Here is a 23,497-nt window from a genome sequence, read left to right as displayed (position 1 = left end):
GTTATAAGAAAAATACTGCTCCCTTTCCCTTATGGGGTACCCAAGAGTTCATCTAGAGTCCTTAAGTGGGTTCCCTATCGGTAGGAGAAAAGAACAGAGGCCAAGCAGAGAATATTGAGAAGCCCAGCAGCTCGTAAGCCTGGTCTTTATTAAACTGTTGCAACAGGGCCCTCACTCCCCACACACAGGAGGGAGGAGGAACCCAGAACATTGGTGCGCAAGCTCTTATATAGACTTTTCGAATTGCCTCCCCTGTAGCTCAAGACCACCCCCAAAACATCACAGAAAGAGGTGGTCCCCAGCAGAAATGGGAGTGTGTTGCTTCTCTCCTGTCTGCCAGGAGACCTGATCATACCTTATCAATTGCCTTTTCTGGGTCGCCTGGCCATTCCTTGGAGATGGTCAATACTCAGTTCCCAAATCTCTTATGCATATTGATAGTTTGCTCAGCTGAACAGATACTTGCCAGGCTGTATTTGCAAAGGGAGGTGTGAGCCCTTACAGTCCAAAGGCAATTGGAAAGCTTTCCCCATTTCCTTCCTCCTTGCAGAGAAATATTTGACGTCAATTTGGGAGAGTCAAAATAGCTTCAGGATTGCTCTCCTGTGCTATTTCAGACACGTGGTTTATATACTTACGTATGTGTTTGCCTTGTACGTTTATGAACGCTTATTTTACATATATAAGACCTTAGAATTCCTATAACACAGGGGAGATGCGCTGAGGAGGGACAAAAGTAACCGCTCTTCTTTTTTCCCCCTGCCCTGCAGCAAATCGAGAGGATCCTGAAGAAAGCATCCAAAACCCACAAGCAAAGAGTGGAGGTGAGTCGCTGCCCCAAGGGAGAGATGCTGCCTTAAACAGCTCTGACAAGAGGTTCTGGGGAATGGTTTTCCTGTGCAAAGGGAAGGATGGGAGGAACGGGCGTGCAAAGAGGTGAGGATCCTGCAGCGGCGAGCGAAGAGGAAGGACTGCAAGGACTCTGCTGTGTAGGCAGAGAAGGTCTCTTTGTTAACACTTACTGCCTGGGTCCTTCGGCCGCAATGTGGAACCAGGGACCTTCTGCGTGCGAAGCATGGCAACCCTGACCTCCGAGCTCTGTGGCTTCCTCCATGTACTGCTTGAATAATAATAATAATTTCTTACTTATACCCCGCCCAGGCCTCCCCAGCCATTCAGGGCGATTTCCAACAGAATATTAAAAACAGAATAAAACATCGCTCATTAAAAACTTAACTAAACAGGACTGCCTTCAGATGTCTCCTAAAAGTTAGATAGTTGTTTATTTCCTTGACATCTGCTGGGAGGGTGCCACCACCGAGAAGGCCCTCTGCCTGGTTCCCTGTAGCCTCACTTCTCTCAGGGAGGGAACCACCAGAAAGCCCTCAGAGCTGGACCTCAGTGTCCGAGCAGAACGATGGGGGGGGGGGATACTGGGCCAAGGCTTGAAGAGAGAGGTGGGGGTGTTAGGGGTTTCCCCCCGGGTTGTCATCACAAATGTCAGGAGAGAGAATTTCCCGGTCTCCCTCTTTGCCTCACGGTGGCTGTGTGCCCTTCGTTACAGAGGAAAGTTATTCTCTTTGGCAGGCTGGGGCCTTGAAATTAGCGTCTAGCCAGCAGATTGTTAATTCCTTGCCCACAGTCTCCCCCTCTGCGATGCATTTTGTAAAGAAGCGGTTTCTAACTTTGCACATTTTGTGGAAATCGGTGTCCTCTTTTTCCCCTGATGAATGCTGTTCTTATAGCCATATTTGGGCTGCAAGCGGGGCTCCGAATTGCTGTCAAATCTAACCTGTCTGCTTGCAGAGAAGGGCTCACCCATCCCACTCGCAAGCCGGCCTCAGCGATGTGCCCGGCAAGCGATGCTTTCTTGCCGTGGCTGGCTAACTGGAACACGGGGCTAATCTGCCTTCCGTTAGCATTGATCAGGCTTCCCTGAAGTAGGCAGGCATATATAATTAAACGTGGGTATGAAAATATATTCCGAGATGATTGAAGTCGCTTTGGTTGCCTTGATTTTCCATCTCTCTCTCCCTTCCCATCCTAGGATTTTAATCGGCACCTGGACACCTTGACAGAACATTACGACATCCCAAAAGTCAGCTGGACCAAATGAGCCATTTCTGTTTTGCTTCCCCCCCGCTCCCCAGGCTTGTCTCGTTTTGCTAAAAGGGGACAACTCATCAGACGGGACAGTTTCCGGATTGGAGACCTTGTTCGGCACAACCTTCTGTAACTGGTTCGATTAAACTTGCGTTTTAAAGTAGATTGAACACCTGGATCTTACAGCTTCAAGTAAATGGCTGCTGTTCTTTACCTGCCGAAAATCTCCACTGGATGTTCCCATTATATTATCACGTATTTAAACAATGAATCTGACTCTAGCTTAAATAAAGGCAAGGGCAGCCATATACAAAACGTTTGGTTTGATCAGGATTCTGTGACTAAACGGTTAATGTGTTTTGCTTTATTTACCGCCAGCTCATCGGTTCTCCTTCTCCTGACTGCTGCCCTGCATTTGAGGGCGTTTCCCCTTCTTCCTAGAACATGACTAGTGACAGCTGCCAAGACATATAACGCCTATTTGCATCCTTTTTATTAAACCAACAATTGAAATGTGTTGCTTTTCCTCCCCACGGCACTTGACTAGGAAAGCCCAGCGCACGGGGACTCGTTAAACAACATTTTAAAACCAAAACTGCTCCTGAAGAAAATTTAAAACACAGAAAAACAGCGTCTCTCTGTCCAAAGAGGCGAATGAATGTATTTTAAAGCAAAAGGCAGTTCTTAAACGTGGAAGTGACCCAACTTTGGACAGAGCCAACTTCAGGTGTGGCTAAGTCAACATCAGCCATGTCCTGAAACACACAAACTCGCTTGCGTGTTTGAAAAGGACAGGCTAAAGGAAACAGAAACAGGAGCCCCTCAATCCGTTTTATAAAAAGTGTTAACACTGCAAAAACACAAAACAGGCGCATGCACCAACTTTCTGGCTTCTGATTTTAGTTCAAGGGCCCCCATCCATGCCTTTTCCTTTCTGCTGTTTCTCAGGCTCAGACAGCTGCCTCCAAATCAAAGCCAGGCGTGGTTTTATTCTTGTTTGAGCCTTCCATAAGTCAATAAGGGACTTGTTGGCACTATTCAGTAAGTGGAACCATGAAAAGCAGGACACAAATCAGGGATCCCTTTTCCCCCCAGGGAGGCTGCGCTGGGCAGCAGCTACGGCAGCGTTTATTTGCCTGAAGATAGCCAGCATTTGGGAATCATTTCTCAAGTCTCTCGCGGAAAATAGTTTCCAGCAGCAGCAATGCCAACCCCCCTGGGTGGAACCACCTTCTGATGCGATCAGCAGAGCCTCTCCTCCCATCTCCCCACCAAAACACATTTGCCGATGACCTAGAAAGAGTCTGAAATGCCAAAGAAACATTCCTCTCTTTCTACAGCTTTTCCGGCCAGTCAGAAGTCTCCAACGTTCCAGAGCTTCAAAAAAAAACAGCAAGCGGTTTGTCATTCCCCTGAACACTGCTGCTGCTCCCTGTCCGATTCAGGGAAGGGAGCACCTCTTACTCCAAACCCCACACCCCTGTGCCCTTTGGTACGATTTCAGCACTAAATCCATATTCATTACAGTGCCGTATTTACGTATAAGCTAAACAAGCTCTAGCTTGAGGCCCCACTCTCTTGGGGGCCACCAAAAAAACCTGGGTGTACATTTCCAAAATATTAGATAGAAAATAAAACCTACAGACAGCAACAGTGTTTTGTGTTGTGTAGGCTCCTATGGTGTAAGTCATGGGCCCCGCCTGCTCCCTAAAATATCACAGGTTTGCTCCTTTCTATATATAGGGTGCCTACATTCTGCATGGACTGGTTCTATGGCCACATGTGCAAATGGCTTGAGATACCTATTAGGTTCATCAATGGCCATACACAGCATATATTCAACACAAAAAACAGCCACAATTTGTTGTGGACAAAGGACAGCTGGACATATAAAGGGCCCCATTACCTTCAGGAGCTGAGGGCTTCATCAAACCCAAACCCGGCCCCGATTCATTATGTTAACAAATGCCCCACAAAGTGGAAATGTGTATCGGGGAGAGAAAGGTTTTATTATTAGATGAAAATCTTTAAAATAAAAAAAAGCTATAGCCATGTTAACAGGATACATTTAGAGGGATTGGGTGGTTGAATTCATGTTGCCCGTTTCCCTTCCTTCCACCCTCCTTGCAAAAAAATTAATAAATACAGAAGTGCAGAAGCTGCCGTTTCCCTGTCAGAGCACCCTAAGATTGGCCAACGGGAAATGACTTCTGCTTATTTTGGTCTGCTTCTCAAGATGTTCAAGGAGACGAAACACACACACACACACAAAGAAATAGTATTTTGGCACAGCTCTGTAAACTAGGAAGCCAGTGCATCTAGCCTTCCCATGGAATGTGTAAGCTTCTAGTTTTACGAACTTTCTGTAAACGAGGAAGACGGCGAAAGAAAGCCGTCTTCCGGCGGAATGTGCAGGCTTTCTGCATAAACTTTGCTCTTCTGCAAGAGAGTTTTCCGCCCTTTTGCGATTGCAGTAAGAAACGGCAGCTAAGAAAATGACGCTAACTACCGCCATGAGCTCCGTTTCCCTGTCGCCTCAACTGGGCCCATGCTCCCTGCTCGGTTTTGCACAAAACACGTGCATTTCCAGTTATCGAGAGAAGGTAACACCTTCGGAGCAGCCCTGCGGGAAACAGATGCCTTGGCGCACAGCTTTCCTGGTTTCGCAACATTCTGCCGCAGAGGATTACGAACAAACAAAAAATAAACTACATTCAGTTGGTGCCCAAAACCTCAATGCTTAAAGGGGGAAAGAGGGAGGATAAGAGAAGGCTGGCATTTTGTGTGATCTGAAAGGCGGGGAAGACGAGAGAGAGGAAGCAGGAGAAAAGAAGTGGATTCAAAGAGGAAGCCGCTATTTTTGGCAGGATCCTCTTGGCTTCCCGTAGTCGGGGTGCTTTTTCCCGCTCGGAGTTATATGCTGCCAAGCTCGCTGAGGGTCTGATCCAGCGTCCGGTGCAAAGTCAGGTTCTCTTCTTTCGCCTGGGCAACTTTTTCTGATGAGAATGAATGGGAGACAAGTTTATTTTGAGACGCCCGTTTCAAGGGGCATGTCTGACTAGGACGGCTCTATTCTAGTTGCAACCAATCTCCTGTTGTGGGTTTTTTTTATCAAGGCAGACACCCCTCTGAATAAGCTTTGGCTATTTGTCTCTGAGGGGACGCGGGTGGCGCTGTGGGCTAAAGCCTCAGCGCCTAGGGCTTGCCGATCGAAAGGTCGGCGGTTCGAATCCCCGCGGCGGGGTGCGCTCCCGCTGCTCGGTCCCAGCGCCTGCCCACCTAGCAGTTCGAAAGCACCCCCGGGGGCAAGTAGATAAATAGGTACCGCTTACCAGCGGGAAGGTAAACGGCGTTCCGTGTGCGGCTCTGGCTCGCCAGAGCAGCGTTGTCACGCTGGCCACGTGACCCGGAAGTGTCCCCGGACAGCGCTGGCCCCCGGCCAATAGATGTGAGATGGGCGCACAAACCCCAGAGTCTGTCAAGACTGGCCCGTTCGGGCAGGGGTACCTTTACCTTTACCTTTATTTGTCTCTGAGATCCATGATTTCCAGCAAGCTACAAAAAGGACTGGGCTCACATAGAAAAAAGGCATCTTTCTTGAGGGTATGTGGAAGTTCGGGTAAAAACCACAGCCCAAAATACATAGCGCTGTGGTGTAATATTTAATTTATCTATTAGATTTGTCTACCACCCTTCATCATAACATCTCAGGGCAGAATAAAATACAGGATAAAAACAAGGAAATAATTAAAAACAGGACAACAAACCGACATTTTTTGCCTCTAGCTTTCGGCTTGGCTAGTTATAGTCCATTTGAGTGCTGTGAAATCTTTTTCTGTATGAATTGTTTTAAGCTATTAAGCCACCTTAGACCTCGGAAAACCGTCTAATAATAGAGAAGCAAGCGAGAGGGAGAGACGCCTTTTGTATAGGAAATGGAGAAAATGAATAAGCAGAGAGGGAATACAAGAACTTTAGGGGTTTTTTAATGGAAGCAAGTTTTTACAGAAAAAAGGAAGACAGGAAAAAAGACTGGGAAACTTGTGAAGAAGGCACACGGAGGCAGCAAGTTCTTAGGCAGGGCAGGAGAGCTGGCAGAGAGGTCACAGCGATTGATTTATCTTCCTACAAGGAAGTCATATCGTTCAAAGCGTGGTCCAGCTCCTCGCTGATCGCTTTGTACTTCAGCTTTTGAGCATACAGCTCGTCTGCCGGACAGAGAAACAGAGCAGGAGGAGGAGGAGAAAAGGGAGAAGGAGGAAAGGGAACGTTAAAAAAATACACACAGAAACATTTCAGAGGAGATTTTCAGAAAGATTTCAGCAATAAGAGAGGCATTAGTTTGTCCCAAACACTTCCACCTACGTTAAAGCCCAGTAGTTTTGCAAAAAGGACAATAAAGTGGTTCTCAAATGCCTTGGTTCTCAAACTCCGAAAGCCTGGAAGTGTGTGTTCCGGTTTTCGAATGATTTTTGGAAGCCGAACGTCCGATGCGGCTGTCGGCTATTGTTTCCGGGGCGACTGCGCCAATCAGAAGCCGCGCCTCAGTTTCCGAACATTTCAGAAGTCACACGGACTTCCGGAACGGATAAAGTTTGGCGCTTTTGCTCCTTATTTTGCATTTTTGTTTTTGAAGCTTTTTCGATTCATTTGTTTTTGTGACTGCGTGGAACCCAGTTCAGCTACTGATTGATTGTGTGACTGCGGAAATGGATAAAAGCCCACCATCCAAACAATGACCGTCATCAGTGCAGGAAAGACAAAAAATAAAGTTTCATTTTTATCATCTACAATACTGTCTTATTTATTTAATAGTACAGTGCATTGATTATTGCTTTCGTTTTATAGATCGATGGTCTCGTTAGATAGCAAAATTTGTGTTAAGTTGCTGTTTTAGGGGTTGTTTTTAAAAGTCTGGAACAGATTAATCCGTTTTGCATGACTTTCTATGGGAAAGCACGTCTTGGTTTTGGAATGCTTTGGTTTTGGAATGGACTTCCAGAACGGATTAATTTTGAGAACCAAGGGACCACTGTACAGGGACTGAAGTCACCCCAAGACTTCCTGGTCTTTATTCTCAGCCTGACCACACAGAGGTGAGAGTCCGGCCACAGCTCAGGGGGCAGATATGTACTTCCTGGGGCTAGCCACAGACACACGGCAAGAGAAACCCGAATACTAACTCGGCAACTTAAATCACACACACTTCAACGCAACAGCCTCATACCTTCCAGGTCGTCGATCGTCTTTTCCAGTTTGGCAACCGTTCTCTCTGCGAACTCGGCTCGCGTTTCAGCCTAGAGACACGGAGGAGATTGAGAAAAGGGAACTGTGACCACTGAGCAGGGACCCCACCCCACCCCAAAACCAACTCGGCCACCCAAGAACCTCACCTCCTTCAGCTTGTCAGTCAGAACCTTGATTTCCTCTTCGTACTTGTCCTCTTTTTCAGAGTACTATAAAAAACAGGTCAAAAACAGGCTCCTTTATTCCTAGGAAATCCTGGGCAACAGTTGAGACCGCCGCTGATTCCCACACTCGCCAGTCACCCCGAGGCGGGCAGCACCCTGGGGCAGCCTCCTCAAGAGCCAGAAGAGGGACGCCTCAAAGATCAAGCTGTTCCCCAACTTCTCTGCAGAAGGCTGCTCTCCCCAAACAAGGCTGGGCTTGATGGGGGGCTGGGGAGGGGAGCCCCCACTTCCCAGCCAGTCTGCCTCTTCAGTCCCAACTTCTTCCAAGGGCTGCTACCAACCTTCTCCGACTGAGCTTCAAGCGACTTGAGGTTGTTGGTGACGTTCTTTAGCTCCTCTTCAAGGTCACTGCACTTCCTGCCAGAGGGGGAAATAGGGACTGGGGGTCAGCGCTTGTCGTCGTTCCCCCTACTCTCCCAAGTGGGTCCCCCCCGCCTTTGTTTAACAACGCATTCAAGAGCCCCCCAGACTTTAAACTCTCTCTGGGAGATAATGTACATGAAAAAACATGGTTCCAGAACTGGAACCTAAATAGATCATGTGTAAAACGCGCAGGTAAGCAATGAAATAATAAAAGAAGCAATTGAATAATTATTAAACTACAACAACACAACAAGATGGAAGAAGTAAAAAAAATATTGAGATCTCACATGGGTGAAGAGGAGTGGGGGGTACAGGAGAATTTATAAAAATTTCTAATATAATATTTCTAATCGCATTGCATTTATATACAGTGAAGGGAAGTCTATAGCAATTAGGTATATTTTAATTTAGTCAGCTATGTAATAGTTGTTATGTTATGTTATAAAATGAATATGGATTTTGAAGAATGGCAAACAAAGTTGATAGACTATGCCGAAATGGCAAAATTAACTGGGAAGCTCAGAAACCAAGAAGACAATAATTTTTTTAAAGAATGGGGAAAGTTTTTAACCTGCTTAAGAGAGTTTTAACATTGGCAGGATCTTAACCACACTTGTAATGTAACAGAAAGTATGGATAATTGGGAAGGATAAAACAAAATTTGGATAAGTATGGATATGCAGTTGTAAATATTACCCTCAGGACCCATGGAAGGGATGGAGGGGGGCGAGTTGGGAAATTCAGAGTAATCTCAATATTTTGATCTTGAATTGTTCTTTGTTGTATGTTTATATTTTTTACAATCACGTGTGTGTGTGTGTGTGTGTGATTGTGTGTGTGTGTGTGTGTGTGATTGTAAAAAATATAAACATACAACAAAGAACAATTCAAGATCCAAATATTGAGATGATAGATGATAGATAGATGATAGATAGATAGATGATAGATAGATAGATGATAGATAGATAGATGATAGATAGATAGATAGATGATAGATAGATAGATATAGATATACACACACAGAAACACACACACACACACACACACACACTTTAAACACCGCCTTTGCTGGGAGAGCCGACTTCCTTATTTATTGCAGAGTCCCAATATTCACACAAATGAGTGTTTCTGGCTGAAGTGGCGAGTTCAGGTCCAGTTGTCACGACCCTGAGCAGAGATGGGGGCAATCTGTGCCCCCCAGAATCTACTTCCCATTAACCTCCTGCTCCCCCAATCCCTGGAAACCCCCCATGTCCCACTAAAATCAACGAGGCACCAAAAAACCCCCACCCCACTGAGATCACGCCCAAGTACTGAATGGCAACCCTCGAGAAATCTCTCTCCAAAGCAGCCTTGCTGGGGCAGAGGGGCTTCCAGGCTCCATTCAGATGCGTCAAGGGATACTCACAACTCAGAAACCTCGGCTCGCTCCTCTGCTCTTTCCAGTTCTCCCTCCAGAATGACCAGTTTCCGTGCAACCTGCAGGAAGCGTAACGGATCAGAGAAGAGGAAACCTCGGGAGCCTTTGCAGGGCTCCAAAAATAGAGGGGCAGGAAACATCCAAAAGGAATTTCCTCCTAATGTCAAAGCAGCCAGCTGGAGAAAATCTGAAAATTTGCAAGGAGCCCATCGGTTGCAAAGGGGAAAGTGGGAAAGAAGGAGCCCAGAATTGGAGGGGGGTACCAGTTTATGAAATCGTGGGTAAGGGGAGGCAGCCTGTAACACACACACCCCATAATAATCCTTGACCTTGCCAGCTAGGGCAGCAGTTCTCCACCTGTGGGTCCCCAGATGTTGTTGGACTACAACTCCCATCATCCCTGAGCTCTGGCATTGCTAGCTAGAGGTGATGGGAGTTGTCGTTCAACAACACCTGGGGACCCACAGGTTGAGAAAGGCTGAGTTACGGCATGGATAGACCCAGGGCCGGATTTAGGTTTGATGCGGCCCTCAGCTCCTGAAGGTAACGGGGCCCTTTCTATGTCCAGCTGTCCTTTGTCCACAACAAATTGCCGCTGGTTTTTTTGTGTTGAATATATATGGTGATTTATGGACCTCATAGGCATCTCAAGCCATTTGCACATCACAAATAGGAGCCTACGCAACACAAAACACTGTTGCTGTCTGCAGGCTTTATTTTATTTCTTTTCTTATCTTATATTTTGGAAATGCACATCCAGGTTTTTTCCCCCCGTTGAATTTTTTGGGGTGCCCCCAAGAGAGTGGGGCCCTAAACTAGAGCTTGTTTAGCTTATACGTAAATCCGGCACTGGTCACAGACCCCACGTGGAGTGAAAGAAAAGATTTGCAAAAACCAGATAGGAACACAGGAAGCTGCCATTTTTTTGCGGGGGGGGGGGCTGTGACATGCCCCTGGCCTCCAAGCCGGATGCAACCCTCCGAGCTGCAGGAAGTGACCTCACAACTTTATCTCTCGGTCTAACGATCGCAGCTTGCTCTGTCCCAAATCGCAGAACCAGAGATTTATCTCCCGGTCCCTGCAGTTGCAAAATAAAATTAATTAAATGCAGCGATTCAGGTTCTTTTGCCAGAACCTTCAGATTTGGTATCGCTGCTTTCTATTCATGCAACGGAGCGCTTCTTTGTTTCCATATGTCCTAGTTAAAGAATAACAAATACTGACTTTTAAAGGGTAGGGAGATATTTGTGGGGCTTGAGTTTGAAAGGCAGAGAAGGAAGATCTGCGCTGCAATGTCAAATCTTCAGTATAATTACAGCAGAAACTTTGCTGAAACGTTCATTGATAAGTAACACAATTCAATCTGTTGTTTTCTCTCTACTAAAGTTTTGATTCCTGCTCTCAACGTTGGAAACCTTGTTACAATCACGTCTTGGTCTCTTCTTCCCGGGCTTTTGAATGTTTCCTGTTCTGCGCCCTTGCAATTTTGTCTCAACCCAAAAGCGTTGTATGCTTTCTGCTTGTTTAAATCTGAACAGATTTAGGAACTTGCTTCTTAAAACAAACCCCAGAAAGTCCCCGCCCCATACAATAATATCCTCACTGGATGAAAAAGAAGATGATGAAGCCATTTTTGCTTAAGAATTCGTTCTGAAAATTTATAAATAATAATGATTGGTTTTTTGGAACGATTCAGGTCCATTTTGCCTGCGGCAAGGAATGCCAAAAGGGGCTGCTAGAGGGGTCTGCCTCCAAACCTGGCCCTGTGCAGCCCCCCACCATCACCACTTCCCCCCAGGAGAGCCCCCCAACTCGCCTCTTCGTATTTGCGATCAGCCTCCTCTGCAATGTGCTTGGCTTCCTTCAGCTGCAGCTCTTGAATTTCCATCTTCTCCTCGTCCTTCATGGCTCTGTTTTCGATCACCTTCATGCCTCTGGAGACACAAGAGGAGCCGTTCTGAACTCCCAAACACCCGTCATTCCCCACCTGCAACGCTCAGGCCCTTATCGGATGAGACCAGGTCGAGCCCGCGTCTCGGAACTGAGAGGTGTCTAATTTGGGGTCTACTCATTCCAACGGTCACAGTTGGGGACGAATCCTAAATTTGGGAGGTGCAAAAGGTGGGAGGGTAGACTCTCTTGCCCTTCCCCACTATTCTACAACCAGGAAGGACATCTGTCCACCAGCTCCATCTGCTAGGCAGGATGAGACCCTCCCTGCCCGCAGATTGTCTGGCCAGAGTGGTGCATGCTCTGGTTTTCTCCCGCTTGGACTACTGCAATGTGCTCTCCGTGGGGCTGCCTTGGAAGGTGACCCAGAAACTGCAACTAATCCAGAATGTGGCAGCTAGACTGGGGACTGGGAGTGGAGACCACATAACACCAGTCCTGAAAGACCTACACTGGCTCCCAGGACGTTTCTGAGCACAATTCAAAGTGTTGGGGCTGACCCTGAAAGCCCTAAATGGCCCAGTAGACCTGAAGGAGTGTCTCCACCCCCATCGTCCACCGGGGTCCATCTCCCAAGGGCCTTCTGGTGGTTCCCTCACTGCGAGAAGCCAAGTTACAGGCAGAGGGCCTTCTCGGTGGTGGCACCCGCGCTGTGGAACGCCCTCCCACCAGATGTCAACTTTTAGAAGACATCTGAAGGCAGCCCTGTATAGGGAAGTTTTTGATGCTTCATGTATGTTTTATGTGTGTTGGAAATTGCCCAGAGTGGCAGGGTACGAATAACAAAATTATTATTATTATATTTTCATCATTATTACTACTTTGGGCAGCCTCAGCTGCTGTGGGGCTACGAACTTTCCTCTGCAAGCCCCTTACGCCTCCCCCCACGTACCTCTCGCTTTCATCGGCCGCCTTTTCGGCTTCCTCCAGCTTCTGCAACGCGGTAGCCAGACGCTCCTGGGCCCGATCCAATTCCTCTTCCACCAGCTGGATCCTGCGGTTCAGGGAAGCCACATCCCCTTCTGCCTGTGGGGAAACACAGAGGGGGGAGTGAGCCACTGGGGCTGGGTGACGCAAGGACGAAACGAGGCTGAATTTCACCCGGGTCAAAGAGCCAGTTTGGAACACGCAAAGGGGGCAGAAAAAAACCGGTTAACACCCCCCCCATTGCTCCAGCTCTGGCTAACTGGGTCTCCTGAGGATAGGGGGGATGGTTTAAGTTTTAGGGCGCCCCCCGCACCCCACATTTTCACCCATGGCCAGTGCTTGCTCTGGCAGTAGCAGGTCTCCTTGCGGGGGGGGGCTCCCCTTGCTTCCTACCTGGCAGCCCCCGAAAGGCCCGGAAAGAGGAGGACGCCAGGTGAGGACAGGTAGGAGAGAAAAAGCAGGAGAAGGAGGAGAAGGAGGAGGTGTCCCGTCCCGTCGGAGCGAGGTCCGGCCCTGGGGTCTCCAGGCGTCCAGGCGCAGCGGGAAGGAGGCGCAGAAGGAGCCGGGAGGAGGCGCGCGCAGCCCCGGGAGCATCTTGCAGAGGCGTCGGGCGGAGGACCCTCGACGGCTGGGGCTCTCCCCCCTCCGGGCGCCTCTTCGGCCTTTCCCGGCTCCGGCCCAAGGCGATCCTAAGCGAGGGGAACGGGCGGCAGCGACGGCGCGCCCTTCTCCCCCGACGGGGCGTCCCGGGGCAGCAGGAGCGCAGAGGAGGAGGAGGAGGAGGAGAGCGGAGAGAGAAAGGCTGGAGAGGCGCGCAGCGGCGGCGGAGGAGGCGCCCCGCCGAGGCTCCTCTTCCGACGGCTCTCACTTTCTCGCGCAGCTCGCGCTCCTGGTCGCGCTGGCGCTGCAGGATCTGGGCGCGGTCCTCGGCCTCGTCAGCCTCCTGCTGCAGCGCTTGGATCTTGCGCTTCACCGCCTCCAGGGAGCCCGTGGCGGCCGCCATCCCGTCGGATCCCGAACCACACGTGGAGGCGGCAACGGCGGCGACGGCGGCGGCGACGGCCAAAGGAAGCCAAGGGCGCGGCTCCTCCGGTGCGCGTTGGCGAGGGCGCAGCGGCGTCGGGCGGGAGGAAGGGGAGGAGGAGGAGGAGGGAGGGGACGGGGGAGGGGCCGTGACGTCGGCACCGCTGGCGCATCGTGACGTGGCCACCGCTGGGACAACCCCCGAGGACAGCCCCTTCGGGGTGGCGCGCAAAGGAGGAGGGCACCTCCGAGGTCCGCTAGCCGGGACGGGGCGGGCAGAGGCTGGGCTGCTCCTGCTCAGGGGACGGGGAGCCCCAAGCCATCAGACGGGACCCCTCGCTCTGTCCGAGGGAAGCAACCCTGGACGGAGCCCCCTTTCTGCCCACCTGGACGGCAGGTGTCTCTGCTAAAGGCAACGGAGCTCACCACGGGGGGCATCTAGGGGGAGCCGGGCGCCCCCATATTTTCAAGAAGGCCCCCCACCCACCCAAAAAATTCCTCGGTGCTCCTCCCTCGGGGTTTGGAAAGGCCCCCGAAGCCACGCGCTCTTTCTGGGTCTCCAGCCGAGGCGCACGGGGGAAAGGCGCCGGGGCCAGGGGCGTAGCCCCCCCAAAAAATCCTCAAAAATCTGGAGCTGAGATTCTCCCTCCGCTAAGGTTCCTCTTTACTCTTCAGTTGTTCAAAATATCCTTCCCCTCCTCCTCCTCCTTAATTTAGCTGCCTGGTCCTCTACAGGGATAGATGCTGAAATTCTTTCAACATTCCCCGAATTCTCCCTACGCTTTTCTTGCATCTTGGTTTATTATCTTTGAAGCCAGAATTTTATCCAGTCTTTTATTCCAGCTGGCGCCCCTGCTCTCCAAACGTCTTCGCCAACCTGAACAGGCACTTTATATTTCTTCCTCAGCCCCCATCCCTGGCGTAGCTGAACTTTTTCCAGGGAGGTCGTCCAAAGCCTTTTTGGCTTTCCTCCTTCTCCTCCTTTCGAATCCCCGCAATGACGGGGTGAGCTCCCGTTTGCTCGGTCCCAGCTCCTGCCAACCTAGCAGTTCAGAAGCACTTCGAAGTGCAAGTAGATCAATAGGTACCGCTCCGGCAGGAAGGTAAACGACATTTCCATGTGCTGCTCTGGTTTGCCAGAAGCGGCTTAGTCCTGCTGGCCACACGACCCGGAAGCTGTACGCCGGCTCCCTTGGCCAGTAAAGCGAGATGAGCGTCGCAACCCCAGAGTCGGTCACGACTGGACCTAATGGTCAGGGGTCCCTTTACCTTTACCTTACAGGCCAAGTACTGCTGCCTTGGCATGGGCCACTGTAGAAGTTGATGGGAATCATAGACCAAAAAACCCAGAGGACCCCCCCCCCAGCCCGAAGTTTGGCGTGGCCGGCCTACGTACATCCGTGGCTTTCTTGTCTGCCATCTCCAGCTTCTCCTGAGCATCCTTGAGGGCTTCGGAGTATTTGTCGAGCTCGTCCTCTGTGCCTTTGAGCTTCTTCTGCAGAGACACCAGTTCATCCTCCACCTGCCGAAATAGAGGGAAAGATAATATTGCAGATTATTACATACACATCACTTGGGAAGACAGGTGAACGAATACCAGTGTCCTGGAAGAAGCAAAGATTGCCAGTGTCAAAGCAATATCGTTGGACTGGTCATGTTGTGCGGATGCCTGATGATCGTCTTCCGAAGCGACTCCTCTATTCCGAACTTAAAAATAGAAAGCGTAATGCTGGTGGTCAACAAAAGAGGTTTAAAGACTCTCTCAAGGCAAGTCTTAAAAAATGTAGTATAAACACCGACAACTGGGAAACTCTGGCCTGCGAGCGCTCCAGTTGGAGAACAGCCTTGACCAAAGGTGTTGTGGGATTTGAAGACACTCAAACTCAGGACACAAGGGAGAAACATGCTAAGAGGAAGGCACGCTTGGCAAATCCACACCGGGATCAACTCCTGCCCGGAAACCAATGTCCCCACTGTGGAAGGTCGTGTGGATCCAGAATTGGCCTCCATAGTCACTTATGGACTCACTGCTAAAACCGTGTTCATGGAAGGCAATCTTATACTTGGCTACGAGGGATCGCCAGAGAAGAAGATAGGGCGTTGGGTTGCCATGTGTCCTATTTCTCCCAGACACGTCCTCTTTTTCAGGATTAAAATTGGATTTTTTTAAATCTGGGTTTTTTCATTTGGTGTTTTTCTTTACAGTAACCCAAGAAAAAATTCCTAGTGTGTTCAACTCAGATCTAAGCAGGCCTGCAGCGGAGAATCGTGATCCACCAGGAATCTTTTTAATGTTGCGCTCTTTGCTTCCACAAAGAAGAAGGAAACATCAAGAGGGAAAACCACAACAATGGAGATTTAATTGGTTGGGTCAGAGAACAGCGTTTTATTTTAACAGTAAATTGTGATGCACATTTTTTTGGAGGGGCCGGTCAGTGACCCTCTTGCAACCACTTATGGAAAACCACCCCTTTGATCCCTGGGCCGAGAAGCCAAAAAATGTATTCAGGAGCCTTATCTCTCTCTCTCTATTTCTCTCCCTCTCTCCCTCCACCTCCACCTTCCCATATAAATCCATCCTGCTTTCTCAAAGCAGCTATTTATATCATTCCAGATCAGTGCTGGGTGCCAGTTCCCCTGGTTCTGATGAGCACTTCCCTTATCTTGCAGCCGGCCAGCGATAAAGTTATCTGGCTGTGGGAAAGAACGCCCTGTTCTGCCCTCTGCATTGTGTTCTTTTCGGGGTGGCTGGGGGGGGGGAGCCTGAGGCTACTTCTCACTCGTCCCCTTTCCCACTCACCTGGCCTTCAGCCAACACCTTAATGGCCCCTTTCCTTCCACAGACCCTCCAAGTGCCCCTATTTCCCAGGGAGAGCCCCGGATTAACAGAAGCCGCCCTGGTTTCTGATCTGATCTGATCCCAGAATGTCCCACTTTTCCTTAGGACGCCCCTATTTTCAGGGGAGAAACATTGGAGGGGATGGAATAGGACGTCCCTGTTTTAATGGGAGAAACGTTGGAGGGGATGGAAGAGGACGTCCCTCTTTTAATGGGAGAAACGTTGGAGGGGATGGAATAGGACGTCCCTGTTTTCAGGGGAGAAACGTTGGAGGGGATGGAATAGGACGTCCCTCTTTTAATGGGAGAAACGTTGGAGGGGATGGAAGAGGACGTCCCTGTTTTCAGGGGAGAAACGTTGGAGGGGATGGAATAGGACGTCCCTCTTTTAATGGGAGAAACGTTGGAGGGGATGGAATAGGACGTCCCTGTTTTCAGGGGAGAAACGTTGGAGGGGATGGAATAGGACGTCCCTATTTCCAGGGGAGAAACGTTGGAGGGGATGGAAGAGGACGTCCCTCTTTTAATGGGAGAAACGTTGGAGGGGATGGAATAGGACGTCCCTGTTTTCAGGGGAGAAACGTTGGAGGGGATGGAATAGGACGTCCCTATTTCCAGGGGAGAAACATTGGAGGGGATGGAAGAGGACGTCCCTCTTTTAATGGGAGAAACGTTGGAGGGGATGGAATAGGACGTCCCTGTTTTCAGGGGAGAAACGTTGGAGGGGATGGAAGAGGACGTCCCTCTTTTAATGGGAGAAACGTTGGAGGGGATGGAATAGGACGTCCCTGTTTTCAGGGGAGAAACGTTGGAGGGGATGGAATAGGACGTCCCTATTTCCAGGGGAGAAACATTGGAGGGGATGGAATAGGACGTCCCTATTTTCAGGGGAGAAACGTTGGAGGGGATGGAAGAGGACGTCCCTCTTTTAATGGGAGAAACGTTGGAGGGGATGGAATAGGACGTCCCTATTTTCAGGGGAGAAACGTTGGAGGGGATGGAATAGGACGTCCCTCTTTTAATGGGAGAAACGTTGGAGGGGATGGAAGAGGACGTCCCTGTTTTCAGGGGAGAAACGTTGGAGGGGATGGAAGAGGACGTCCCTCTTTTAATGGGAGAAACGTTGGAGGGGATGGAAGAGGACGTCCCTCTTTTAATGGGAGAAACGTTGGAGGGGATGGAATAGGACGTCCCTATTTCCAGGGGAGAAACGTTGGAGGGGATGGAAGAGGACGTCCCTCTTTTAATGGGAGAAACGTTGGAGGGGATGGAATAGGACGTCCCTGTTTTCAGGGGAGAAACGTTGGAGGGGATGGAAGAGGACGTCCCTCTTTTAATGGGAGAAACGTTGGAGGGGATGGAATAGGACGTCCCTGTTTTCAGGGGAGAAACGTTGGAGGGGATGGAATAGGACGTCCCTCTTTTAATGGGAGAAACGTTGGAGGGGATGGAATAGGACGTCCCTGTTTTCAGGGGAGAAACGTTGGAGGGGATGGAATAGGACGTCCCTATTTCCAGGGGAGAAACGTTGGAGGGGATGGAAGAGGACGTCCCTCTTTTAATGGGAGAAACGTTGGAGGGGATGGAATAGGACGTCCCTGTTTTCAGGGGAGAAACGTTGGAGGGGATGGAAGAGGACGTCCCTCTTTTAATGGGAGAAACGTTGGAGGGGATGGAATAGGACGTCCCTATTTCCAGGGGAGAAACGTTGGAGGGGATGGAAGAGGACGTCCCTCTTTTAATGGGAGAAACGTTGGAGGGGATGGAATAGGACGTCCCTGTTTTCAGGGGAGAAACGTTGGAGGGGATGGAAGAGGACGTCCCTCTTTTAATGGGAGAAACGTTGGAGGGGATGGAATAGGACGTCCCTGTTTTCAGGGGAGAAACGTTGGAGGGGATGGAATAGGACGTCCCTCTTTTAATGGGAGAAACGTTGGAGGGGATGGAATAGGACGTCCCTGTTTTCAGGGGAGAAACGTTGGAGGGGATGGAATAGGACGTCCCTATTTCCAGGGGAGAAACGTTGGAGGGGATGGAAGAGGACGTCCCTCTTTTAATGGGAGAAACGTTGGAGGGGATGGAATAGGACGTCCCTGTTTTCAGGGGAGAAACGTTGGAGGGGATGGAAGAGGACGTCCCTCTTTTAATGGGAGAAACGTTGGAGGGGATGGAATAGGACGTCCCTGTTTTCAGGGGAGAAACGTTGGAGGGGATGGAATAGGACGTCCCTATTTCCAGGGGAGAAACATTGGAGGGGATGGAATAGGACGTCCCTATTTTCAGGGGAGAAACGTTGGAGGGGATGGAAGAGGACGTCCCTCTTTTAATGGGAGAAACGTTGGAGGGGATGGAATAGGACGTCCCTATTTTCAGGGGAGAAACGTTGGAGGGGATGGAATAGGATGTCCCTATTTTCAGGGGAGAAATGTTGGAGGGGATGGAATAGGACATCCCTATTTTCAGGGGAGAAATGTTAGAGGGGATGGAATAGGACGTCCCTATTTTCAGGGGAGAAACGTTGGAAGGGATGGAATAGGACGTCCCTATTTTCAGGGGAGAAACGTTGGAGGGGATGGAATAGGACGTCCCTCTTTTCAGAGGAGAAACGTTGGAGGGGATGGAATAGGACGTCCCTCTTTTCAGAGGAGAAACGCTGGAGGGGATGGAATAGGACGTCCCTCTTTTCAGGGGAGAAACGTTGGAGGGGATGGAATAGGACGTCCCTCTTTTCAGGGGAGAAACGCTGGAGGGGATGGAATAGGACGTCCCTCTTTTCAGGGGAGAAACGTTGGAGGGGATGGAATAGGACGTCCCTCTTTTCAGGGGAGAAACGTTGGAAGGGATGGAATAGGACGTCCCTATTTCAGGGGAGAAACGTTGGAGGGGGTGGAATAGGACGTCCCTCTTTTCATGGGAGAAACGTTGGAGGGGATGGAATAGGACGTCCCTCTTTTCAGGGGAGAAACGTTGGAAGGGATGGAATAGGACGTCCCTATTTTCATGGGAGAAACGTTGGAGGGGGTGGAATAGGACGTCCCTCTTTTCATGGGAGAAACGTTGGAGGGGATGGAATAGGACGTCCCTCTTTTCAGGAGAGAAACGTTGGAGGGGATGGAATAGGACACCCCTATTTTCATGGGAGAATTTTTTCTCCTCTGTTTGACAGGTGTTACGGTTGCACAGTGTGTCACTGGGCCGCTCCCCGCTTTGGGTTTGGGGGGCTGCGGCTGAGAGACAGCTGAGGTTGGGCCTTTGGTGCCAGCTGGAGCGGCTTAAAGTGCCGCTGGGGGAAGAGAGGGAGAGGGAGACCCCTGGGACCCAGAGTTTGCCAGCACCTCATCCCAGAAGGTCAGCGTTAAACCCAGGTAGCGAGCCGTCCGTGTTCTTTCCCCGGGTGCGGAGAGCTGCAAATAAATGCCTCTTAATCCTGCCCATCACATCCAGCCATGAGCTCATCTGTTCTTCATGGGAAATATGAGGAAGGGAAGCAGCCAGCCTCCCACCAACCTCACTCTTGTTTGGGGAAATTCGGGGGAACCAGTGAGATTGCTGGGCTGCCTCTGCTACGTTTCTCCGGACTCAAAAAACGATAAAAACAAGAAGAAGTAGCTTTGGAGAGTTCCTGCAGAGCAGATCCTGCGTCTTGGAGGAGTGAACAGTCCCCGTTTCATCCCAGCAGAGCCTTACCTGAGAGTAAGCCCCCTAGAAGCTGCTTCTGGAGACGCCTAGCAGTTTGTGCCTCAGTGGCACGGTCTGTAGAATGGGCATAATTTATTTGTTGACTATATACACCTCTCTATAGCTGCAAAGTCTCAGGCCGGTTCACAGGATAAAACCAGAATATAAATCTACGTGCCCTTTATATACACCCCCTAGACAAAAAAATTCCTCGATTACGTCCTTGGCTCTCTCCCCAACCGACCTCCTCTTGAGCAAATCTCTATTTAGCTATCTGGCGATAATGTCTTTATTATTTTGCACAGGTTGCAAAATTTGCCTCGGCTTCAAGTAAGCTGAGAACTGGGCACCAAAGGCAAGTATCATAAGGGGGGTGTCTGTGTGAGAAGCGGGGTGCTTAACTTACGCAAGAGTGATTTTTTTGCATTTTTGTATGTCTGCTGTTGTTGTTCCAGTTTTAAATTCATTATCCTACTTGTTGCGACCGATTGCGGCGGCTTATAGCAGGGGTGGCCAACTCCCAAGAGACTGCAATCTACTCACAGTGATCTACTCCCCTTTTGTGGGGTTCAGGTCAAAGTTGATGAGCTATTTTTGCTTTTTTTAAAGAAGGAGGAAGGCCCATTTTGGGGGAGTTCAGGCTGAAGTGGTTGAGCTTTTCTTAGGAAGGGGAAAACCATGTTTTTGAAGGGTCCGGGGCAAAAATGTTGAGCTTTTTGGGAGCCAGACTTGTTCAGCTTCTTGAGGGGGGGGACCAGTGATCTACCAGTGATCTACCACAGAACTCCAGCGATCTACCAGTAGATCACAACCTGCCTGTTGGACGTGTCTGGTTGTAGCTTTTTAGCAATAAAGATTCGTTCCGTATCAATCTACAGAGCACATAATCGAAATAAAAGCAGCAGTGACAGTTAATGTATGTATTAGACCTCCCAATGGGGCAGCCTGCCCCCCCTCTCCCCCCACATGCCCCCTCAAGCCTCTTGCCCCCGTCTTCTGCGCCCTCACCTGTTTACACTTGTCCTCCGCTGCCTTCTTGTCCGCCTCGGCTTGCTCCGCTCGGTCGATGGCGTTCTCCTTGTCGAGCTTCAACATCTGCATCTTCTTCTTGATGGCCTCCATCTTTGCGGCTGGCGGGAGATTCTGCGGACAGAGTTAGGGCAGAGGGCAGGCAGGCAGGCAGGCAAGCAGGCGACTGGGGGGGCCCTATATTTGAGCTCCTGGTTTTAAGCTCCTGACTGTGCTGACGTAGCCAACAATAAGTGGGGAAGAATCTCTCCAGCCCTCTCCCGACACCTTATTAGGAGCTCGGCGTCTTTAAAGAAAAGAAAAGCACTTGTTTCCATTTTTAACTTTCCGGCAGAAGCGAGTGCCTGGGCCAGGGACGCAAAGCTCCCTCGGCTGGCACTGTGGGGCAGCCGAGCCAAGACTTGGCCCAACCCATAGGGAAGGATCCAGACCCTACAGGTGGGAATGGAGCAAGGAGATCTTGCAAGGAGTGCGCAGGGCCTCGGCCAAAACACATGGGCTTCAAACTCTGCTCAAATGCGGTGAGTTCCCAAGGTTGTAGCAGCAGCAGCAGCAGCTGGCAGAGGGCAGGACTCGAACCCATGGCTTCCAGTTCCGAGAAAGGAGAGGCTCAACATCAGGAAGAACTTTCTGTTTGACTGTGGAATGGAAGGTGGCGAACTCTCCTTCCTTGGAGGGTTTTAAGCAGGGGTTGGGCGGCCATCCGTCCGGGATCCTTTAGCTGAGATTCCTGCATTGCAAAGGGGTTGGGATGGATGTCCTTTGGGGGTACCCTTCCAACTCTACGATTTTGCGATTCATAATCAGAAAGATGGTGGCGACGGCAAGCAAAGTGTGTGGCAGAAAGCTGGAAACAGGATACAGGGTTGCGGAGTATTTTGGAGGCTGCTTTCGCGCTCCCCGGGGCCTGAAGCGGCCTTTGCATTCCAGCTTAGTCCTCCTTGCTTTCTCCCTCATACTTTCATCTCCAGATAAAAGCCCAGTGGAAATGGGTCCTGGCCGCCGCAAGCCCTTTTGGGCCCCGCGTAAATCATCCCTTGTCACAAACAGAGCTAAGCCTTTCGTTCTTCCTGGTGGTCGTCTGGCTGAGCCCGGCTCTGAAAACCTGCCTCCTTTCCTTCGATAAGGAGAAGTCGTCCTGGTACTGCAAAATTGCTTGCGGAAGCCGAGCTGAGGTCTGGCAGAGGGCCATGCAAAGGGCACCCTTTGAGCATGTGCAGAGCGCCCTCCTTCCGTGGGGCCAGGGAGCAAGGCGTCTGGGATCCTGGGAAAATCTGAGCTCACCTTTTCAAAACAGCCTCTTGCAAATCGACTGGTTGGGGAAGAGTTTGAGGCTCTGGGAAGCTCTTGCATCGCAAGCCGAGAATTTCTTGGCACTGGGGCTGCTGCCCCAAAGGAAATGGCCCATTTCCCAGATGCTTGGACCCCGGAGAAGCCCCTCTTCAGGAGGGCTGCTTCTCTGCCACCAGGCCAGGCAGCTGGAGAGCGGCTCTGGTTCGGAGCCCAGTCGAAACAGGATCCGTCTCCCAGGAAATGGCGAGGCAGACGGTCCGAGGCCTTTTATGGAGAACTTTCGAACAAACATCAAGGGAATTGAGAGAGGCGGCTCTGGGGCGGGTCAGGAGGCAGCGGTAGCGGAAAAGCAAAGCAGGGAAGAAGCAGAACAGGTGTCCGGCTGGCAACCGGGCAGAAATAAAAGCAGAGGCGAGGTTGCAAACCAATCTAGGCTGAAAAATACTTCTGCATGTGGTCAGTTTTGATTAAGAGCTGCAGATACAACATTTTAAGCGTGTTTTGGGTGCATTGTACAAATGGGGCACTAGATGGCGCTGAGGAGCTAATGGCAAATTCCATATATATTTTACAATGTTTTTTTTAAAGCATTTTCACAGTGTTTTTTAAATATCTGTGTAGATTCAGGTTCCCATTCCAGGGTGGAGGTCTGAATGCAGAGGGGAAGAGAAGAAGAAAAGCGGCTTTTTTCCTTTAGTTTGTGTACAACAGGATACGTTCTGAATTATGATGATGATGAAGAATATTCTTATTCTTATTAATCACCACTTGCCCTTCACCCCAGGACATACCCTCCAGCATTTCTCCCATGAAAACAGGGACACTCTGTTCCATGATGCTGATGATGGTGAATAATTTTATTATTTATACCCCACCCTTCTAACCACGTTGACCCAGCCACATACAGTGTGCACAAACAAAATTAAACATGAAGAAACTTCTCTTTACAGGGCAGCCTTCTGGTGTCTTCTAATGGCTGTCTAGTTACTTAAAGGTAAAGGGACCCCTGACCATTAGGTCCAGTCGTGGCCGACTCTGGGGTTGCGGCGCTCATCTCGCTTTACTGGCCGAGGGAGCCGGCGTACAGCTTCCGGGTCAAGTGGCCAGCAGGACTAAGACGCTTCTGGCGAACCAGAGCAGCGCACGGAAACGCCATTTACCTTCCCGCCGGAGTGGTACCTATTGATCTACTTGCACTTTGCCGTGCTTTCAAACTGCTAGGTTGGCAGGAGCTGGGACCGAGCAACAGGAGCTCACCCTGTCACTTACCTCCTCATTATTATCGAATAGGACGTCCCTATTTTCACGGGATAAATGTTGGAGGGCATGGAATGTTGTTGTTGTTCTTTAGTCGTTTAGTCATGTCCGCCTCTTCGTGACCCCCTGGACCAGAGCACGCCAG

At 50.1% G+C, this 23,497-nt stretch overlaps 1 protein-coding gene and 1 long non-coding RNA gene across 5 annotated transcripts; one reads left to right on the top strand and one right to left on the bottom strand.

Moving 5' to 3' along the window:
• Positions 1 to 282: 282 nt before the first annotated feature.
• On the top strand, positions 283 to 2,418 carry LOC309523072. The gene is made up of 2 exons (XR_014215214.1): positions 283 to 824; positions 2,048 to 2,418. It is a non-coding gene; the product is annotated as an uncharacterized lncRNA (long non-coding RNA).
• Positions 2,419 to 4,095: 1,677 nt separating this feature from the next.
• TPM4 (tropomyosin 4) lies at positions 4,096 to 20,975 on the bottom strand. Of its 4 annotated transcripts, none has more exons than XM_082206694.1 (9): positions 20,782 to 20,975; positions 14,654 to 14,779; positions 12,200 to 12,333; positions 11,174 to 11,291; positions 9,346 to 9,416; positions 7,856 to 7,931; positions 7,497 to 7,559; positions 7,331 to 7,400; positions 4,096 to 5,099 (listed from the first exon to the last, which is right to left on the bottom strand). In XM_082206694.1, the coding sequence occupies exons 1-9, from the start codon at positions 20,893 to 20,895 to the stop codon at positions 5,017 to 5,019; spliced, it is 855 nt and encodes a 284-aa protein (XP_082062820.1). In that variant the 5' UTR covers positions 20,896 to 20,975; the 3' UTR covers positions 4,096 to 5,016. The 4 variants fall into 4 exon arrangements, with proteins under 4 accessions (XP_082062820.1, XP_082062822.1, XP_082062819.1 ...); XM_082206693.1 differs by lacking the exon at positions 4,096 to 5,099 and adding an exon at positions 6,068 to 6,311 and having other exon boundaries at positions 20,782 to 20,974; XM_082206696.1 differs by lacking the exons at positions 14,654 to 14,779; positions 20,782 to 20,975 and adding an exon at positions 13,103 to 13,252.
• Positions 20,976 to 23,497: the final 2,522 nt, after the last annotated feature.

The sequence above is a fragment of the Podarcis vaucheri genome, assembly GCF_965113315.1.
Source record: "Podarcis vaucheri genome assembly, chromosome: 18".
Taxonomy (NCBI): domain Eukaryota; kingdom Metazoa; phylum Chordata; class Lepidosauria; order Squamata; family Lacertidae; genus Podarcis; species Podarcis vaucheri.
Note: the sequence above shows the minus strand (reverse complement) of the source record. Positions and strands in the feature narration are given on the sequence as shown.

What these genes read in the sequence shown, in the direction of transcription:
- TPM4 (XM_082206694.1), bottom strand. Translation starts at nt 20,895, where the DNA reads ATGGAGGCCATCAAGAAGAAGATGCAGATGTTGAAGCTCGACAAGGAG. An exon ending in CAGACAAGAAAGCCACGGAT is followed by an intron (nt 12,334 to 14,653) that starts GTACGTAGGCCG and finishes GTTTCCCCACAG; the next exon opens with GCAGAAGGGGATGTGGCTTC. An exon ending in GCGGCCGATGAAAGCGAGAG is followed by an intron (nt 11,292 to 12,199) that starts GTACGTGGGGGG and finishes TTGTGTCTCCAG; the next exon opens with AGGCATGAAGGTGATCGAAA.